The sequence below is a fragment of the Strix uralensis genome, chromosome 14, assembly GCF_047716275.1.
Source record: "Strix uralensis isolate ZFMK-TIS-50842 chromosome 14, bStrUra1, whole genome shotgun sequence".
NCBI classification, from domain to species: Eukaryota; Metazoa; Chordata; class Aves; order Strigiformes; family Strigidae; genus Strix; species Strix uralensis.
In genome coordinates this window covers 21812699-21827408 of record NC_133985.1, presented here as the reverse complement: position 1 = coordinate 21827408, position 14710 = coordinate 21812699, and the positions used below count along the sequence as shown (strand labels likewise).

The following is a 14710-nucleotide window of genomic DNA, read 5'->3' as shown; positions in this document are numbered from 1 at the left end:
TAAATCACTTCAAATGAGTGTTGTTTTTTATGAGGCAAGGAAGACAGGAGAGCAGCATGGCTGAGTAAGGACCTCCTGGTCGAACTAAGGCGCAGGAAGGAAATGCATGCAGTGAAACCAGGGAGCTGTGTGCTGGGAGGAACACAGGGACACTGCCTGGACGTGTAGGGTTGGGATCAGGAAACGTAAGGCACAGATGGAGCTGGATTTGGCAAGGGATGTGAAGAATAATAAGAAGGACTTCTACAGGTACATTGGTCAGAAAAAGGACATTAAGGAAAATGTACTCCCCCCATAAATAAGACAGGAGAACTAGTGACATGAAGGCTGAGGTACTCAACAATTTTTTTTCTTGCCTCAGTTTTCACTGGTAGTCACTCTTCCCACATCTCTCTAGTCCCTGAGCCTCAAGGCTGGGACTGGGGGAACAAAGTCCTTCCCATGGTACGAGAAGATCAGGTTTGAGACCACCTGAGGAACCTGAACATCCCCAAGTCCATGAGACCCAACAAGAAGCATCCCAAGGTCCTCAGGGAGTTGGCTGACGTGGTTGCTAAGGCACTCTTCATCTTATTTGAAAAGTCGTGGCAGTGAGGTGACGTCCCCAGTGACTGGAGAAAAGGGCGTAAGGCTCTGGGGGGACCTTACTGCAGCCTTTCAGCGCTCAAAGGGGGCTTCTAAGAAAGACTTTTTACCAGGACCTGTAGTGACAGGAGAAGGGGCAACAGTTTTAAACTGGTAAAGGGTAGATTTAGCTTGGATTTAAAGAAATTTTTTACAGTGAGGGTGCTGAGACACTGGAACAGGTTGCCTAGAGAGGTTGGGGCTGTCCCATCCCTAGAAGTTTTCAGAGTCAGTTTGGATGGGACCCCATCGTTTATTTTGGAGGTTTTGCGATCATGGAGAGTATTGCGTGCATTAGTTTCTTCAGTGTTTTTGTAAAATCTCAAGGATTTCTTTTAAAGTGAAAGTGAATATTGTAAATGTGTTCATTTAAAAAAATAAACTTATTTTCTGCAAGTCTCTATATAATTGCCTTATACTTCTCAGTGACACATCTTGTTGTTCAAATCTTTGAATTTAAACAAAAGTGATTTGCATGCTGGCTTGAAACTAAAAAAAAAAAAAGTGATTGAGCAACTACTCTGTGGAAATTGAAAATTTGAAACTACTTTTTTTTCCTTTGCCTTCCATCTGTTTGGAAAGTTATTTTCATGCAATTACATCATTTAAACTTTACATAAGGAATAATTGCAAATGATTCCTATGTGATTCTGCTTTTTGTTGCCAGTATTGCATTCTCTTTCACCGTTGCTTCGGGTGTCTGCTCAGTGTGATGTCTACATTGCCATCTATTGATGACAGTAGAAATGTGTCTACAGGCATTGGGGTAACCAGTCGTGTTACTGAGTTATGTTATTGTTTCGTTAATAATACAGACTCTCAAATTGTGAAAAAACATTTTGTTTACATGAATTTGCAAGAAGGAGTAAATGCTATAAAATGAGAACCAGTCAATAGAGGAAAGAATAGTCATCCTTACCCCCCCCGTCCCCAATTTATGTACTCCAGCTGACACACTTGCTCTGTGCCAGGATTAAAATCCATGTTAAAACACCAAAACTAAAAATGAGATCAAATCTCTTTCATTTTAACCACTCGATCTGCTTTGTTTTTTCCTGTGTCACACCATTAATATTGATGGATTTATCTTGTCCGTAGTTCGAGGGTGGGGAGGGATATGAGTAAAGACAGAGAACAACTGTCCCAGTATGTTAATTTTGTTTTCAGAACTTGTGATCATAATTCCTGTAGCAATGGTGTTGCTTTATGCCACTGGTATATATTGTACCATCCTATAACTAGATTTCAGTGTAACGTGGTTTTTTTCAGTGCTCAAAAAGAGAGCTATTACAGTTTCTAGTTGGAATTGTTGGTCACAGAATTTCTTTTGTTGTACGAGCTACCTAAGGTAAGGCCATATATTATTAAACTGAAGACATGGAACTCTTTGTCTGATGGATGTTTTCTTTGTAGGCTACAGAAAGTGAGATGGGAGACGTTGATTTAACAGGTCTTCCAGAAGCACCTGTAGACTCTGAAGATGAAGAAGAGGAGGAGGATGAAGATATTGACAGAACTTCAGATCCACTTTTAGGCCGAGATGTTGTACGAGAGTGCCTTGAGAAAGAGCCTGCAGATAAAACTGATGATGATATTGGTGAGGAAAAAAAAAACAAACAACAACTTTATGTAAAACTATATTATATAACATCCGTGAGAGAAGCATATCTGAAAACTGTTTAATGAGTTAATATGAAATGTATATCCTCATAATTATGAATGATGCCTTCCAGAGATCGCTTTGCTCTAGTGATACTGTTAATTGAATGATTTCTTCTCTTACTATCTGGGAGAGTATTTGTTCTGAGAAGCTTAAGTAGTTAAAAAAACCCAGTCTTTGAGATGCTTAAGTCATTGTATGTGTTGCAAGGGAGGGATAGGTAGCAAGGCAATTTTGACTGCCTGAAACTGTTGAATTAGTTATTAAATGTCAAAGGCAATATGCCATTACTGCAGTATAGGTTTACGGAATTGTAAACCGGAAAACATTTAAGATGAAAATAATTTACTGCAGTATTTAACTGGAAATTGGCATTAGTTTAATAGTAAAATTTGCATTATGCTGTACTTCAGATGACTTCTCTAAACACTTGGAAAATCGTTTCATGTTCCTATCAAGCTTGTAATTACTGTACTGTAAGGGTATTTTTAATTTTTCTAAATGTTTGAAGCTGAAGTGCTTTTACGCTCTAGCCAGACTGCTGCTGTAAGTCAGTCAGAACACGATCAGGCCTGTTGAGCCGAGCTCTGGTTGGTGATGACAAAATGCATAAGGGGCTCATTTAGCCACAGGCTCTAATGGGGATTGTAACACCACTGAGCAATTTTTCCATGAATTTAACTGAGATGTAATATATCTGTGGAAGGTAAGGTGTCTAAGGAACCCCTGGGCCTTGCAGTCTTCATACCGATGTTTCCTTTGTCTAACAGAGCAATTATTGGAATTTATGCATCAACTCCCTGCCTTTGCAAACATGACAATGTCTGTGAGAAGAGAACTTTGCTCAGTGATGATATTTGAAGTAGTAGAGCAAGCAGGAGCCATCATACTTGAAGACGGCCAAGAAGTAAGTTACTGCTTACAACACAATTGGAGTTCTGTAGGCGCTGGGTTAGCAAGGGTGTCTGGGGGTGAAGGCCTGGAAAACCTGTTTCCCATCTCCACACCTCTTCCACACCTGAAAGTTAGAGAATTCTTCTCTCACCGTGACCCATATCCAAAATCCCCAAACCTTAGCCCATCCCTTTAGGAGATTCAGTCTGTGCATTACTGCCTTGTTTGAGACTTCAACTTAGCCAAGTATAGACATAAACCAGCATTCAGGATGTTGTTACCAGGTAAGAGCTAACATCTCGAGGAGTTTATTTCAAAGATTATTTGTGGCATAGAAGAATTCATCATTTCCACTGGTAAAACTGTTATACTGTAGGCTTTTTAAATACTGACACGGAGGGGTATCCTTGCCCAACAATGTAGGTATTACAAATGTCTAAATTAGGAGCAGTTTCCATAAATATTCAGTGGGAGGAGACAGATGTTCAAATTAATCAGTGGGCAGGCTCCCATCATAGGTGCTCTGAATAGCTGTCTTGAAATCTGTCCTTGGATCGAGATGTCTGGAATGGCCATAGCAGGTCATTCCTCCAAGAGGTCCAGGTAGCCTCTCGACTCTGGTGGTGACCAAATGGGTACCCAGGGGAAGGGTGTTCATTCTCACTAAATGGTATAAATATATTGTAGCAATTAACCCGCTGATTAAAAAAGCAATCTATTCATCAGCATTCCTCCCTACTGAATTAGTTCTGAAATGAATGAAAAATGCTGAAAAGCATTCTTATTTTCAGTCATCTTTATTGCTTGCCTTACAGTGCACGTTTTTGGTGAATTAAATGTTTCAAAACTGTGGTGACAACAAACCGGAGACTGCAAGAATAAGCTTTTCTGAGATAAGAGCATTGGAACAGCTTATAAAAGTTGTTGAATTATCTTCACTTTTAAAATTTGATTTTACTTCTTCTAGCTCGATTCTTGGTACGTTATTTTAAACGGCACAGTGGAAATCAGCTATCCTGATGGGAAGAGTGAGAGTCTCTGTATGGGAAATAGTTTTGGGATTACTCCCTCTCTGGACAAACAGTACATGAATGGAGTGGTCAGAACCAAAGTAGATGATTGTCAGGTAAGATTACAATTCTATACAACTACCTCTAAGCATCTAATAAAAGCAAACAGACTACTTTCATCTTAAGGCATGATCTTTATTCCAGGAGCAGAAAAAAGGAGCTTGGTATTTTGTGGGTCAGGGGCTCTACTGATGCTGTAGTAGCTGAGATCTATTTCACACTGCTGTGGTGTGAGCGACAGGAACTTCTGCTTTGTGCTGAAATGTAACCTTAGTCCACCCCAGTCATGCTGGGTATGTGACTGACATGCCAGTAAAACCAGATAAATAGAAAGTACCCATTTCCACTTCTTACAGGCTTTGTCCTCTATATGTTTAACCCATTCAAACAACCTTTGGGAGATGTGAGAAGGTGACCAGTTCTCTTTGTCTCCTATTTCTAACTTGCTCTCTCATGTAATTGGACAAAACAGAGTGGGGTTGGTATCAAACACTGTGCTCTTGTGACTGTGTTGAAGCAGCCCAGAGATGGCGATACTTTCATGTTTTGGGTATTTATTAACAATCCCATCTTGTTTGGGGGCAGTTTGTATGCATAGCCCAGCAAGACTACTGGAGGATTCTGAACCACGTGGAAAAAAACACTCATAAAGTGGAGGAAGAAGGAGAAATTGTTATGGTAAAGGAGCACAGAGAGCTGGATCGCAGTGGAACCAGAAAAGGACACATAGTTATCAAGGTGAATTTCTTTCTATGCTTTCTATTAGTCTATTAAACCTTTATTTATTAGTAAATAAATAGAAGTTCAGTTTGAGTCTGGAACACATACTCAGTTTTGTCTGTCCTGGCTCAAAAAAAATTGATTGGGAGGAACTTCTATTATTTACAAATTTACTTCCATCTCCCTCTTCAGCACATATATTGAGTTTGTATCGGGAGCACCCTTTATGCATCTTTATGTATTGACCTGCTTTTTGTAATCTGGAAGAGGAACTTAAACTGTTTTATTAAAAATAAAATCAAGGGAAGTTGCTCTTTGTTTTAGCCAGCTATTACCTATGCAAAACGTTTGGGCTGAGAGACGCATGAAGATTTGAGTTCAACACATTAGTGTGTTTTCTCTTGAGTTTGCCATAACTGAAATCCAGAAAGGAATGATGCTGTTCACATGGTTTTATGTTAAGATACTCTCTAGACAGAGGTAGTGCTGAGAGATAAGTTATTTTTTGCATTTAATTTTTAAGGCAACACCCGAGCGACTCATCATGCACTTAATAGAAGAACATTCTATTGTGGATCCAACCTACATCGAAGATTTCCTTCTAACGTACAGAACGTTTCTAACAAGCCCTCTGGAAGTTGGAAATAAACTCTTGGAATGGTTCACAGTGGACAGCCTCAGGGATAAGGTTGGTTTGCATCTAAGAGACTAGTATTTCTGGTGAAAGTGTCTCCAAATTGATTCTTTTTTGTATTACTGATAAACTAGGATTATGCTCCAACTATTCCATATGAACAGTTCTAAAGCAAAGTATTCTTCACTAGTATCAAGAAAGGGATTCTCTAGCGTGTTGATGCATATAGCATGCTATCCTAAATTAGGTGTGATACAGCTTCTCTTCTGCAGAATGATAAATACTGTTTTCTATTTAATTTAAAGATGCACATGCCAATCTCTGAAATCCTTTTTCACCAGAAATTCAGAGAAATTGTGGTTTTGATCTCTGGAACATACCATCTTTCTTTTCACAACAGGATTGTGCTTGTCTTCCTTAATTTTCTACTGTAGAGCTTTTGGTGTATTGAGCACATTTTGTTTGAGCTGCTTATTACGAACTTTGTACTTAAAATAAACTGGTCAAGACAGGTGCAGCTGATAAAAATGCTTCCATAAATTGAACCAGGTTCAACTCTGTGTGTAACTCTGTGTACATACACATGAAAAATGTTCATAGTCTGGAATTTGTATTCATGTCCCATTTGTTGAAAATTATGGCAGTAAAATTCTTAGCCAGCGGTTTTATGTGTTCTAGCTTTGAGCTGAAGGAAACCTGACAGACTATCAAAACCTTGTATATTTTTTTTGCATAGGAAATTGTCTGGGGTCTTTTTCTGTGGTTACAACTTCTCTTACCTTTTTCCATGCTGTTCATTTTGGCAACTACTCTTTTTTTAAGAAAAGGAAAGTAAAACAGAACTGTCTCCGCGAATAAAAGAGAGAATTGTTTATTTTTAGAAGAGAAACTGCTGCAGACTAACCTTTTTTCATAACATGGATGGATAAAATAGTTGTCAGGCTGACTTTGTCATGAATGGTAGTAACTCTGTAGCATGTGCAAAAGCAAACTGAAGATTTAACTAAAAGTTCTTAAAGTTTTTTGTTATCACAACGTACTTCCTAGAACTTTAAGGAGATCGTTAGGGTGTTCAAAAAGCTGAGTGTTATAAAAGGCATAAGGAAGAGTTAACTGAAGATGGATTTGTGCACCAGTAGCTACCGGGTGATGTAGCCAATTACGTATAAAAATGTTTGGTTTTTTAATTTTTCATTTTTTTCCACAAATAAAGGAAAAGAGAAGATGATTTCAAGTGTAAATGTCTTCTGCTTCTGTTTGTAGGCAGATGCAGTAATCTGACATATGTTATTCTGCCTTGTCCTTGTATTCTTTGCTTATAGATTAAAGCTTATAGGAGAAGAATCATAGCTACCTTGTATATATACGCTTTTTTTTTTCCCCCCCCACAGGTTACAAGAGTGGTCTTACTGTGGGTGAACAATCATTTTAATGACTTTGAAGGAGATCCTGCTATGACTCGATTTCTGGAAGAATTTGAAAAGAACTTGGAAGATACGGTAGGAGCAGAAAAGAATGACTGTCATACTTTCTAATATTACACATTTTCCAGCGTCTTACCAGTGACTAACACATTGTAGACTGTAAGTCTAGCAGTTAATAGATGGCTTTTAACATGGATATATTTGTTCTTAAATACATATTTACATATAAAGGCCTTATAAAGTAGTACACATCACACTCATTTATGTGTTTTTGCATTACTGCAGAAGAGGATGAGGTTTATTTGGCAAGATCCGGCTACATGGCATCAAAAGTCCTTTTTCTGGCACTTGGGGTGCTTTTCACAACTGTTTTTCCATTTCTGGTAAAAGAAAGATTGTGCTCCATTTTGTGTCTTCTGTGTTACAGAAAATGAAAGGACATCTCAGATTGCTGAATATTGCCTGTGCTGCCAAAGCAAAATGGAGACAAATTACCCTGCAAAAACCTTCTAGAGATTCACCACTATTTTTCAGCCTCCTTGGAGGAAGCGACAAGGGTTTTGGTATTTTTGTAGAGACTGTGGAAATGGGCAGTAAAGCAGCAGAAGCTGGACTTAAGCGTGGTGATCAGGTAAAAAGAATAAAGTTCATTTAAAATATTCTGGTTCAACCAACTGTGGTGTTCTCAACAAAAAGCCAATGCTGTTTAGTGAAAGCAAACAACTGGCTAGTGTTCCCTTGTGAATGCCACAGTTCAGCTTCAGTTTACACGTGTTAAATGGGTTTCTATTAAGTAGTTTTCAAAATATTTAACATTTAAATGTTTCAAAAACATAATGGTAAAAGAAACCAAGTTGTGGATACTTTAGGAAGCTTTCTGCTCAGAGATATGGTTAGGTTGAAGCCATCAGGTTGTTTTGTTGGGTTGATTCCCACCTGTGTGAATGACCCCGGTTCACTGAGGCTGGTGGAACGATGACAGCTCACACCAGGTGAAGATCTGGTATTTGATGTAACACCAGTTCTGCGGTTCATGAGCCACCATTTCTGATTTGGGTGCAGTTCCTAATTGCAACAATGTCATGTCATCACAGAAGCTAAATTTGTTTAAAGCATTTGTCAGGTAGAAATGGAGGTCCTGGCTTGTTTACAGGATATCATTTAACTGACATGATGAAAATGGTTATTTTACTAGGAATGTTTTCATTCTACAGCTGCTGTAAAGACTTCTGGAAAGTTCTTACTGGGGCCTGTATTATCACCTTTGTATTTGTAAGTCTGTCAAACAGTTGTTCTCTGAATAATCCAATTTTTATTTCTTCTTAAAGATAATGGAAGTAAATGGGCAGAATTTTGAGAACATTACTTTTGTAAAAGCTCTGGAGATCTTAAGGAACAACACTCATCTCTCCATTACTGTAAAAACAAACATTTTTGGTGAGTAGACTTTTATATATGATGTATTTTTGTGTATGAGAAGAAAAGCTGCAGTCTTTCTGGCTTCAGAAGTGCAATCAGATTCCACCTTTTTTTTTTTTCCAACGTGCTCTAGGAGTGAAAAGTTGTGCAGAAGTCTCCTCGTTGCGCCTCCATTTGCTCGGATAAGTTCTTGGGTGCCAGGGGCTGCACGTTGAGCGGCACAAAGCCAGCATAGCCAGCTCTTTACTCCCTGAGAAATCCTCAAGTGACTGCTTAAGCGGCTTTAGTGTCCCTTCATGCGATATGGCTGAAAGAGAGCCAAGGGATCTGGGCCAAAATGTTTTTGCCAAGAAACAGCAAAAATGTAAAACTGCGCTTTCGTAAAACTTTTTATAATGGCTGTAAGAACGATAGGATAAATTGCCTTTATATCTAAAATTGAAGAGGGAATATAAAAAGCAGTATGACATATAAATGTTGGCTTTTAATTGTCAATGTGAATATAAACACATAAATACCTCTTTAAAATCTCAGTCGAACCATCTGTTCTTTTTCCATAATCCCGTTCAGGCAACAGAATAACCATAGCTACAGAAAGAACGAGACTGTGCACAAGATAGCTCCTTCCTCTGTAGTTGTATCTGAGACCTTCTGATGGTTTCCTTTTCTTATTTTCTTCCCCCAGTTACCTGCTCTTGTTCACTACTGATTTTCTTTTCGATTATTATTTTCTGTTTATCACTGTGCAGGTAAAAAGTTTCAAGATCCTAGCAGTTGCTTATTAGCATCATTCCAAAAAAGCATAAAGCAACCACAGTAACTGGTGGTGCAGACTCATGTGAAATGACATAAAATAAAGCGTAACTGTAACTGAGACAGTGATAGATTGTTCATTTGTATTATAAATGTAAGCAACATACATTTACGAGTGGATTCTAATCTCTTCCTGCTTGCTGATATAATTTCAAGGTGATTTCTCTAATAAATTTTAATGAATTCATGTCTTGAAGCTTTTTTTTCAACAGTGATACTTATTATCCTGTCTTTTTAATTGAGTGCTAAGTGATGCTGACAATGAGTGGTTCCCATTCTTATCTTTGAGTCTATACTGAGAAGGCTTGTAGCCTTAAATTTTTTTACATCATAGAAATACGCAATTTGACTGGGACTTTCTACACAGAAAGTCCTGGTTGCCTTGCTCATAGGGACACTCTGAGTAATTTGCTCTGTAGTGTTCTGCCTTCTCCCAGTATTGCCATATTTTCGATAGAAAATACTGAATTTCTGACTTGAGTGATTTAAAAAAAATTAAAAATATTTCGAAAAGATCTTTAAAAACCAGTTTGTATTGATAAACCAATTCCAGCAATTTGTTTTTACCTTTTTTTATGTGGGAAGAAACCCAAAGAACATAAACACTATCTTTTCCATGGAATTATATCTTTGGGAATGTCAGTGTTGGTGGTAGACTCACTTACTTTGATAACTGCAATAGGAAATTTTATGCAGCTTCTGTTCAGTAGTATTACTAAAAGCAAATAAAGGCAGTTTTGGAAAATATCAGTCTATCTTGCAGTTATTCTTGAGAAAGCATCTGCACTCCATTTCCTAAAAGATGCAGACAAAAAAGTCAATAAATACATAGAGCTGATTGCTGTGAACGCAGGATTTCCTTATTTTCTATCTGGTAATGGTAGACTAGGTCTGTTAAATTTTCTGTGGTATGTTCTAATTTCAAAAGTAGTTAGGAGAACTCTGCGATGTAGAATCTTTGATTATTTTTATTGAACATTTAGGAGTTGCTCTTTCTGCCAAGGAAATCAAAAGCAAAACTTAAGTGGGAAAAGACCCACACCCTTAGAATCAAAATTAAAATGCAATATACTGCCTGGTTTGTAACTCTTTGGTTCACTTTTTCTACAGGGATATGGGAATCAAAAGGTTTGAGGGGAAATAAGAATTCACTGTGAAGTTTTGAGCGTGCAAAGGTAAATCACAATAATTGTATCTGCTCTTACAGTGTTTAAGGAGCTGCTCTGCAGGATAGGACAAGAGAAGAATGGAATTCCACATATTCCAAAAATTGCAGAAAAGAAAAACAACCGTTATTCCATCCCAGATATGCCTGGAGATATGGAACAGATGTTTCCCCGTGAAAAAGGAAACAAGAAACTAAAAGCAAACACTGTATCTGGTGGGAGAAACAGAATCAGGAAAATTTTAGACAAGACCCGATTCAGCATCTTGCCTCCAAAACTGTTCAGGTTTGTCACACTCTTCTGGTCAAAAAGTAGTTGTTCCTTTTTAAGTTGTGATATTTTAGTTGCTTAGTATTTTCAGTCATTATGTCCATGTTGATTATGTTTTTAAAAAAATGCAGCAAATCTGACCTATGAATGCAGAACGAGGCCAAAATACCTCTTCTCTCCCAGTGAACGCTTTCAAATATGCTTTTCCTCTGTCCTTGTTTTGAAAGCCTGTCTACAACGTGTAATTAAAACATCCAAGTGCCGTTATTTTTCTTAGTTTCATTCATCCCAAGGTGAATATAAGGAGCTTAGTGCCCATGACTGAACCAGAATTGTTTTGCAGTGACGGTAGCGTGAGCCAGTCGCAGGACGACAGCATTGTTGGGACTCGGCAGTGCAGACACAGCCTGGCCATCATGCCTATTCCGGGAACGCTCTCCTCCAGTAGCCCTGACCTGTTGCAGCCTACCACTAGCATTCTGGATTTCTCTAATCCTTCAGGTAAAACCAGCAGCATTAGCCTCGTGTACAAGATGATTACAAGGCAGCTGGTTCAGGGGGAAAATGACATCTTTTATCAGCATCAGGCGTGCCGCGTGCCATTACCTGTTTGTCTTGTGGCCCTCACAGGTCCACACTGGAGATTTGCTGAAAATCCAAACTGCCTGAACCTCTCTTGCCTGCTTTTTTGTAATGTGACACTTACATTTCTATGCAAAAACAAGCCATTTTAACACCTCTGAGAGTCTTTGATTTACTGGAGTTTACCAGAGCTCTGGTGGAAGCAAGTTGTCCTTGCCCACAGTTTTCTCTTCCATCATCTCTTCCCAGTACTCCTGGTGATTTGACTTCTCCATCCACCATCTTTGAATTTATATTCTAAGCAGTATTGTTGATAGAATAGGACTGCCATGGTACCAACATAGTGATATTAATGTTTAATGTTTTACAAGCATTATGCATGTTCAACAGTATGTCTCAATAACTGAAAAATGCTTTAAGATGTGTAGTCTAAGCTTTCATTGCTGTTACTGTAGGAATAGAGTTTATGGGGTGGCTGCAGGAGGCATTTGTTGTTATATGCAGCTGCCTGTAAACATGTCAAATCAGAATTATGTTTCCTTATTTCAAGTGTAAGTTCTGTGCATAATTATATATTCTGTAAAGTGCCTTCTGGCTATGACTTATGTTTATGTAAACTTGCAGATTTCCCCTTTAAAAGGGATGTACACAGATATATCCTATCAAATGCATAAATATCCATAGCAAAAAAGTTCCCTTTTTGCTGCAAATCCAGGTTCTTGCTGTCTGCATGAGAGCTACACACGTTCCCTAAGAATTTTTGTTTAATATTATACAAGTTACTGTGTAATATGAAATGTGGATAACTAGTCCTTCTTACCTTCACTTAAAATTTACTGTAATAAATATACTGTCATTTTTGAATGGCAGAGTAAACCAAAATATTTCTGACAGTGTACTACATACACTTGATAAGTTTTGTAAACATCTAACTCTTGATTTGGTGTTGACACAGTTCTTTTCTTTTTTTCCTGCCCGCAGCTGTTGGGTTTTACTGTAAGTATCCTGATGTCTAGCATCCTGTAGACCTTAATACTTGCATGGCTTGCCTGTTAAACTTAACACTTTCATATGTTGCATTGACACAGTTATTACTGTTAGGGCATTAGATAGTCCTGTGCCCTGCAATATTCCCTTAAATAAACCAAATCCATAGGTTCTCTGTATGGACACAGAGCTGTACTGAGGCTGAGACCTTTTATTCCCTTTTCTGCCCCCGACACGCTGGATGACCTTTGGCAGGTTACTTTGCTTCTTTGTGACCTTCCTTTGAAGGAATGAAGTTGCTTACATCCCTTTTCTAGAAACTGAAGTTTTAGATGATAATGTAGTTTGAGATTTAGTTTGTTCTTCTGTTGGACACTGTATGACTAAAATTATGTGCATGCAAACTTGAAATGTGTTTTGTGTTATCAACACATGCTGAATAATGCATAAGCAAATAATTGTTACTAATATTTATTTGCTTAAAAGCAAAGACCATGAAGACAGACGTGTGCTCGTAGTACAAGTTTCCCTCACCTGTCACAAGTTACACTAAACTTTGGTTGCATGGTGATTTTTTTTTTTCTTTTTTCCCCCCAAATTACATTTCAGTTTTTGGTTTTAAACCTTGAGTACGTTCTGATTCATAGGTATGTTGATACCAAAGTATAGAGGTTTGCCTCTTCTATTGATTTATTATGATTTTTGAGTGCAGGCATTTCCCAAACTATTCAATGTGTCATTTTCACCACTTTCACTCTGAAATAAGTACATAATATTAACTTCTTTTATTGCTCCCATTCATGTATGCATGAAGCTTTTCAAATTCAACTAGTCCCCTACTCTTAATGAGACTATTCTGCTAATGTGGTAGTCATAATAATGAAACTGTTAGTAGAATTAGTCAGATAGCAGTGAGAGAAGTGAAGGGCTGGTTCGGAGTCTGTTGCTGTAGTAGCAGCCCTTCACTTCCCTGGCTGGGAATCTCTGATGCAGGAGTTAATGGTACTACATCTGCCTCCCATGGGGTTGTGAATTGCTGCAGGCTCTGAGGAGGTGGCTGAGGGCTCAGCGAGAGCCTCCCACCTTCTCAGGTCTGCAGAAAACTCGGGAGGTTTTAGTCTTCAGAGTTTAGAGAGGGGAAAAACTGGGCTTTCCTGAATTTTAAATTAGTGTGCACTCTGACTCTTGACATTTTTTTGCAATCAGTTTTATTTTGAAAATCAAGCCTTCTGTAATAATTAATGGTGCGAATTATTTCCAATCATCAAGCTGTAGATTAAATGTATTTCTTTAGATATTTATTTCCTGCTGCAGGCTGCCTCAGATAAAACTGTTCTCTAATGCATTTATAATACATAAAATGTGCTATAAATAAGTACACTAGCCAAAGAATTAACTGCTGGCAGCAGCTTAGTTTGCTTCAGGGTGAGAGAGGGAGTGTAAAAGTTTGCAGCTAGTTATGGGAGCAACCAAATCTCCTTTCCTCCTCCCGTCCCCCTGCCCGCAGCCCGCCCCCACGCCCTCCATGGTTTCCCGTCCCCGGGAGGGGGCACACAGCACACCCCCGGGCATGCAGCTTGATTCTGGGTCTCGCAAAGACAAAAGAGCCAAAGGAGAAATGATGCTGCCAACGTTTTTGAGACATGCTGAGAAGGACAGTGTGCAGCTTAGTAATATATCTAGATGTCTTGTATTTGACTGTGGACAGGGGATGATAAAGTAATTGAGTTGTGGAAATGCAGAGAGGAGTCCTCTTTTCCTTTTGAAGTTGAAGGAAAAGACTGAATGTTTTAATGAATATTTATCAAGGCCAGGATGGCTTTTTTTCTTGCTAGTTGGGTTTTTTTTTTTGTTTTCTGGCTATCAAATGAGACAGTAAATGACCTCGTGGCTTTTCAAGGGAAAAGTAACTTCATTCATTAAAGGTGTTGCTCTGTTATTTTAGATATTCCGGATCAAGTAATAAGAGTTTTCAAAGCAGATCAGCAGAGTTGTTACATTATCATCAGCAAAGACACTACAGCAAAAGAGGTTGTGAGTCACGCCGTCCACGAATTCAACTTGACGGGAGCCGCGGAGACGTACTCCCTCTGTGAAGTGTCTGTCAGCCCCGAGGGAGTCATCAAGCAGCGGAGGCTCCCAGATCAGTTCTCCAAATTGGCCGACAGGATTCAACTCAACGGACGGTAAATGCGCCCTTGTTTTGATTTTGGTTTGGATTTATTTGCCTTTGCCTTTTAGGATTAAAACATCTGACAGAACCATTGGGGAGAGGTGTTTTAATTAAAATAGATGGGTGTCTTTTAGGAGAACAAGCAAGTAAATGTCAGTAACTTACACTTCCCTCTCCTCTTTTCTTCCTTGTTTCACCTTCCTCTTCTGCACCCAAAACACCCCTCCCCAAAACTACAGCCAGCTTGCTTGATGACAGCTAAATTTAGCAGATC

The 14710-nt window shown here is 38.6% G+C and overlaps 1 protein-coding gene across 10 annotated transcripts in view; it reads left to right on the top strand.

Annotated features, from left to right (window-relative positions):
* The window catches only part of RAPGEF6 (Rap guanine nucleotide exchange factor 6), a 133408-nt gene that overhangs the window by 87086 nt on the left and 31612 nt on the right, over positions 1–14710 (top strand). For 7 of the 10 annotated variants that reach the window (XM_074883249.1, XM_074883244.1, XM_074883242.1 and 4 more), the window contains 12 exons: positions 2038–2221; positions 3055–3191; positions 4146–4304; positions 4834–4986; positions 5492–5656; positions 6994–7101; positions 7454–7657; positions 8355–8463; positions 10466–10709; positions 11038–11195; positions 12258–12272; positions 14209–14449. In XM_074883249.1, the coding sequence (XP_074739350.1) occupies positions 2038–2221; positions 3055–3191; positions 4146–4304; positions 4834–4986; positions 5492–5656; positions 6994–7101; positions 7454–7657; positions 8355–8463; positions 10466–10709; positions 11038–11195; positions 12258–12272; positions 14209–14449 (1877 nt within the window). The remainder of the gene's footprint in view (positions 1–2037; positions 2222–3054; positions 3192–4145; positions 4305–4833; positions 4987–5491; positions 5657–6993; positions 7102–7453; positions 7658–8354; positions 8464–10465; positions 10710–11037; positions 11196–12257; positions 12273–14208; positions 14450–14710) is intronic. The other 3 variants (XM_074883252.1, XM_074883243.1, XM_074883245.1) reach the window with 1 other exon arrangement.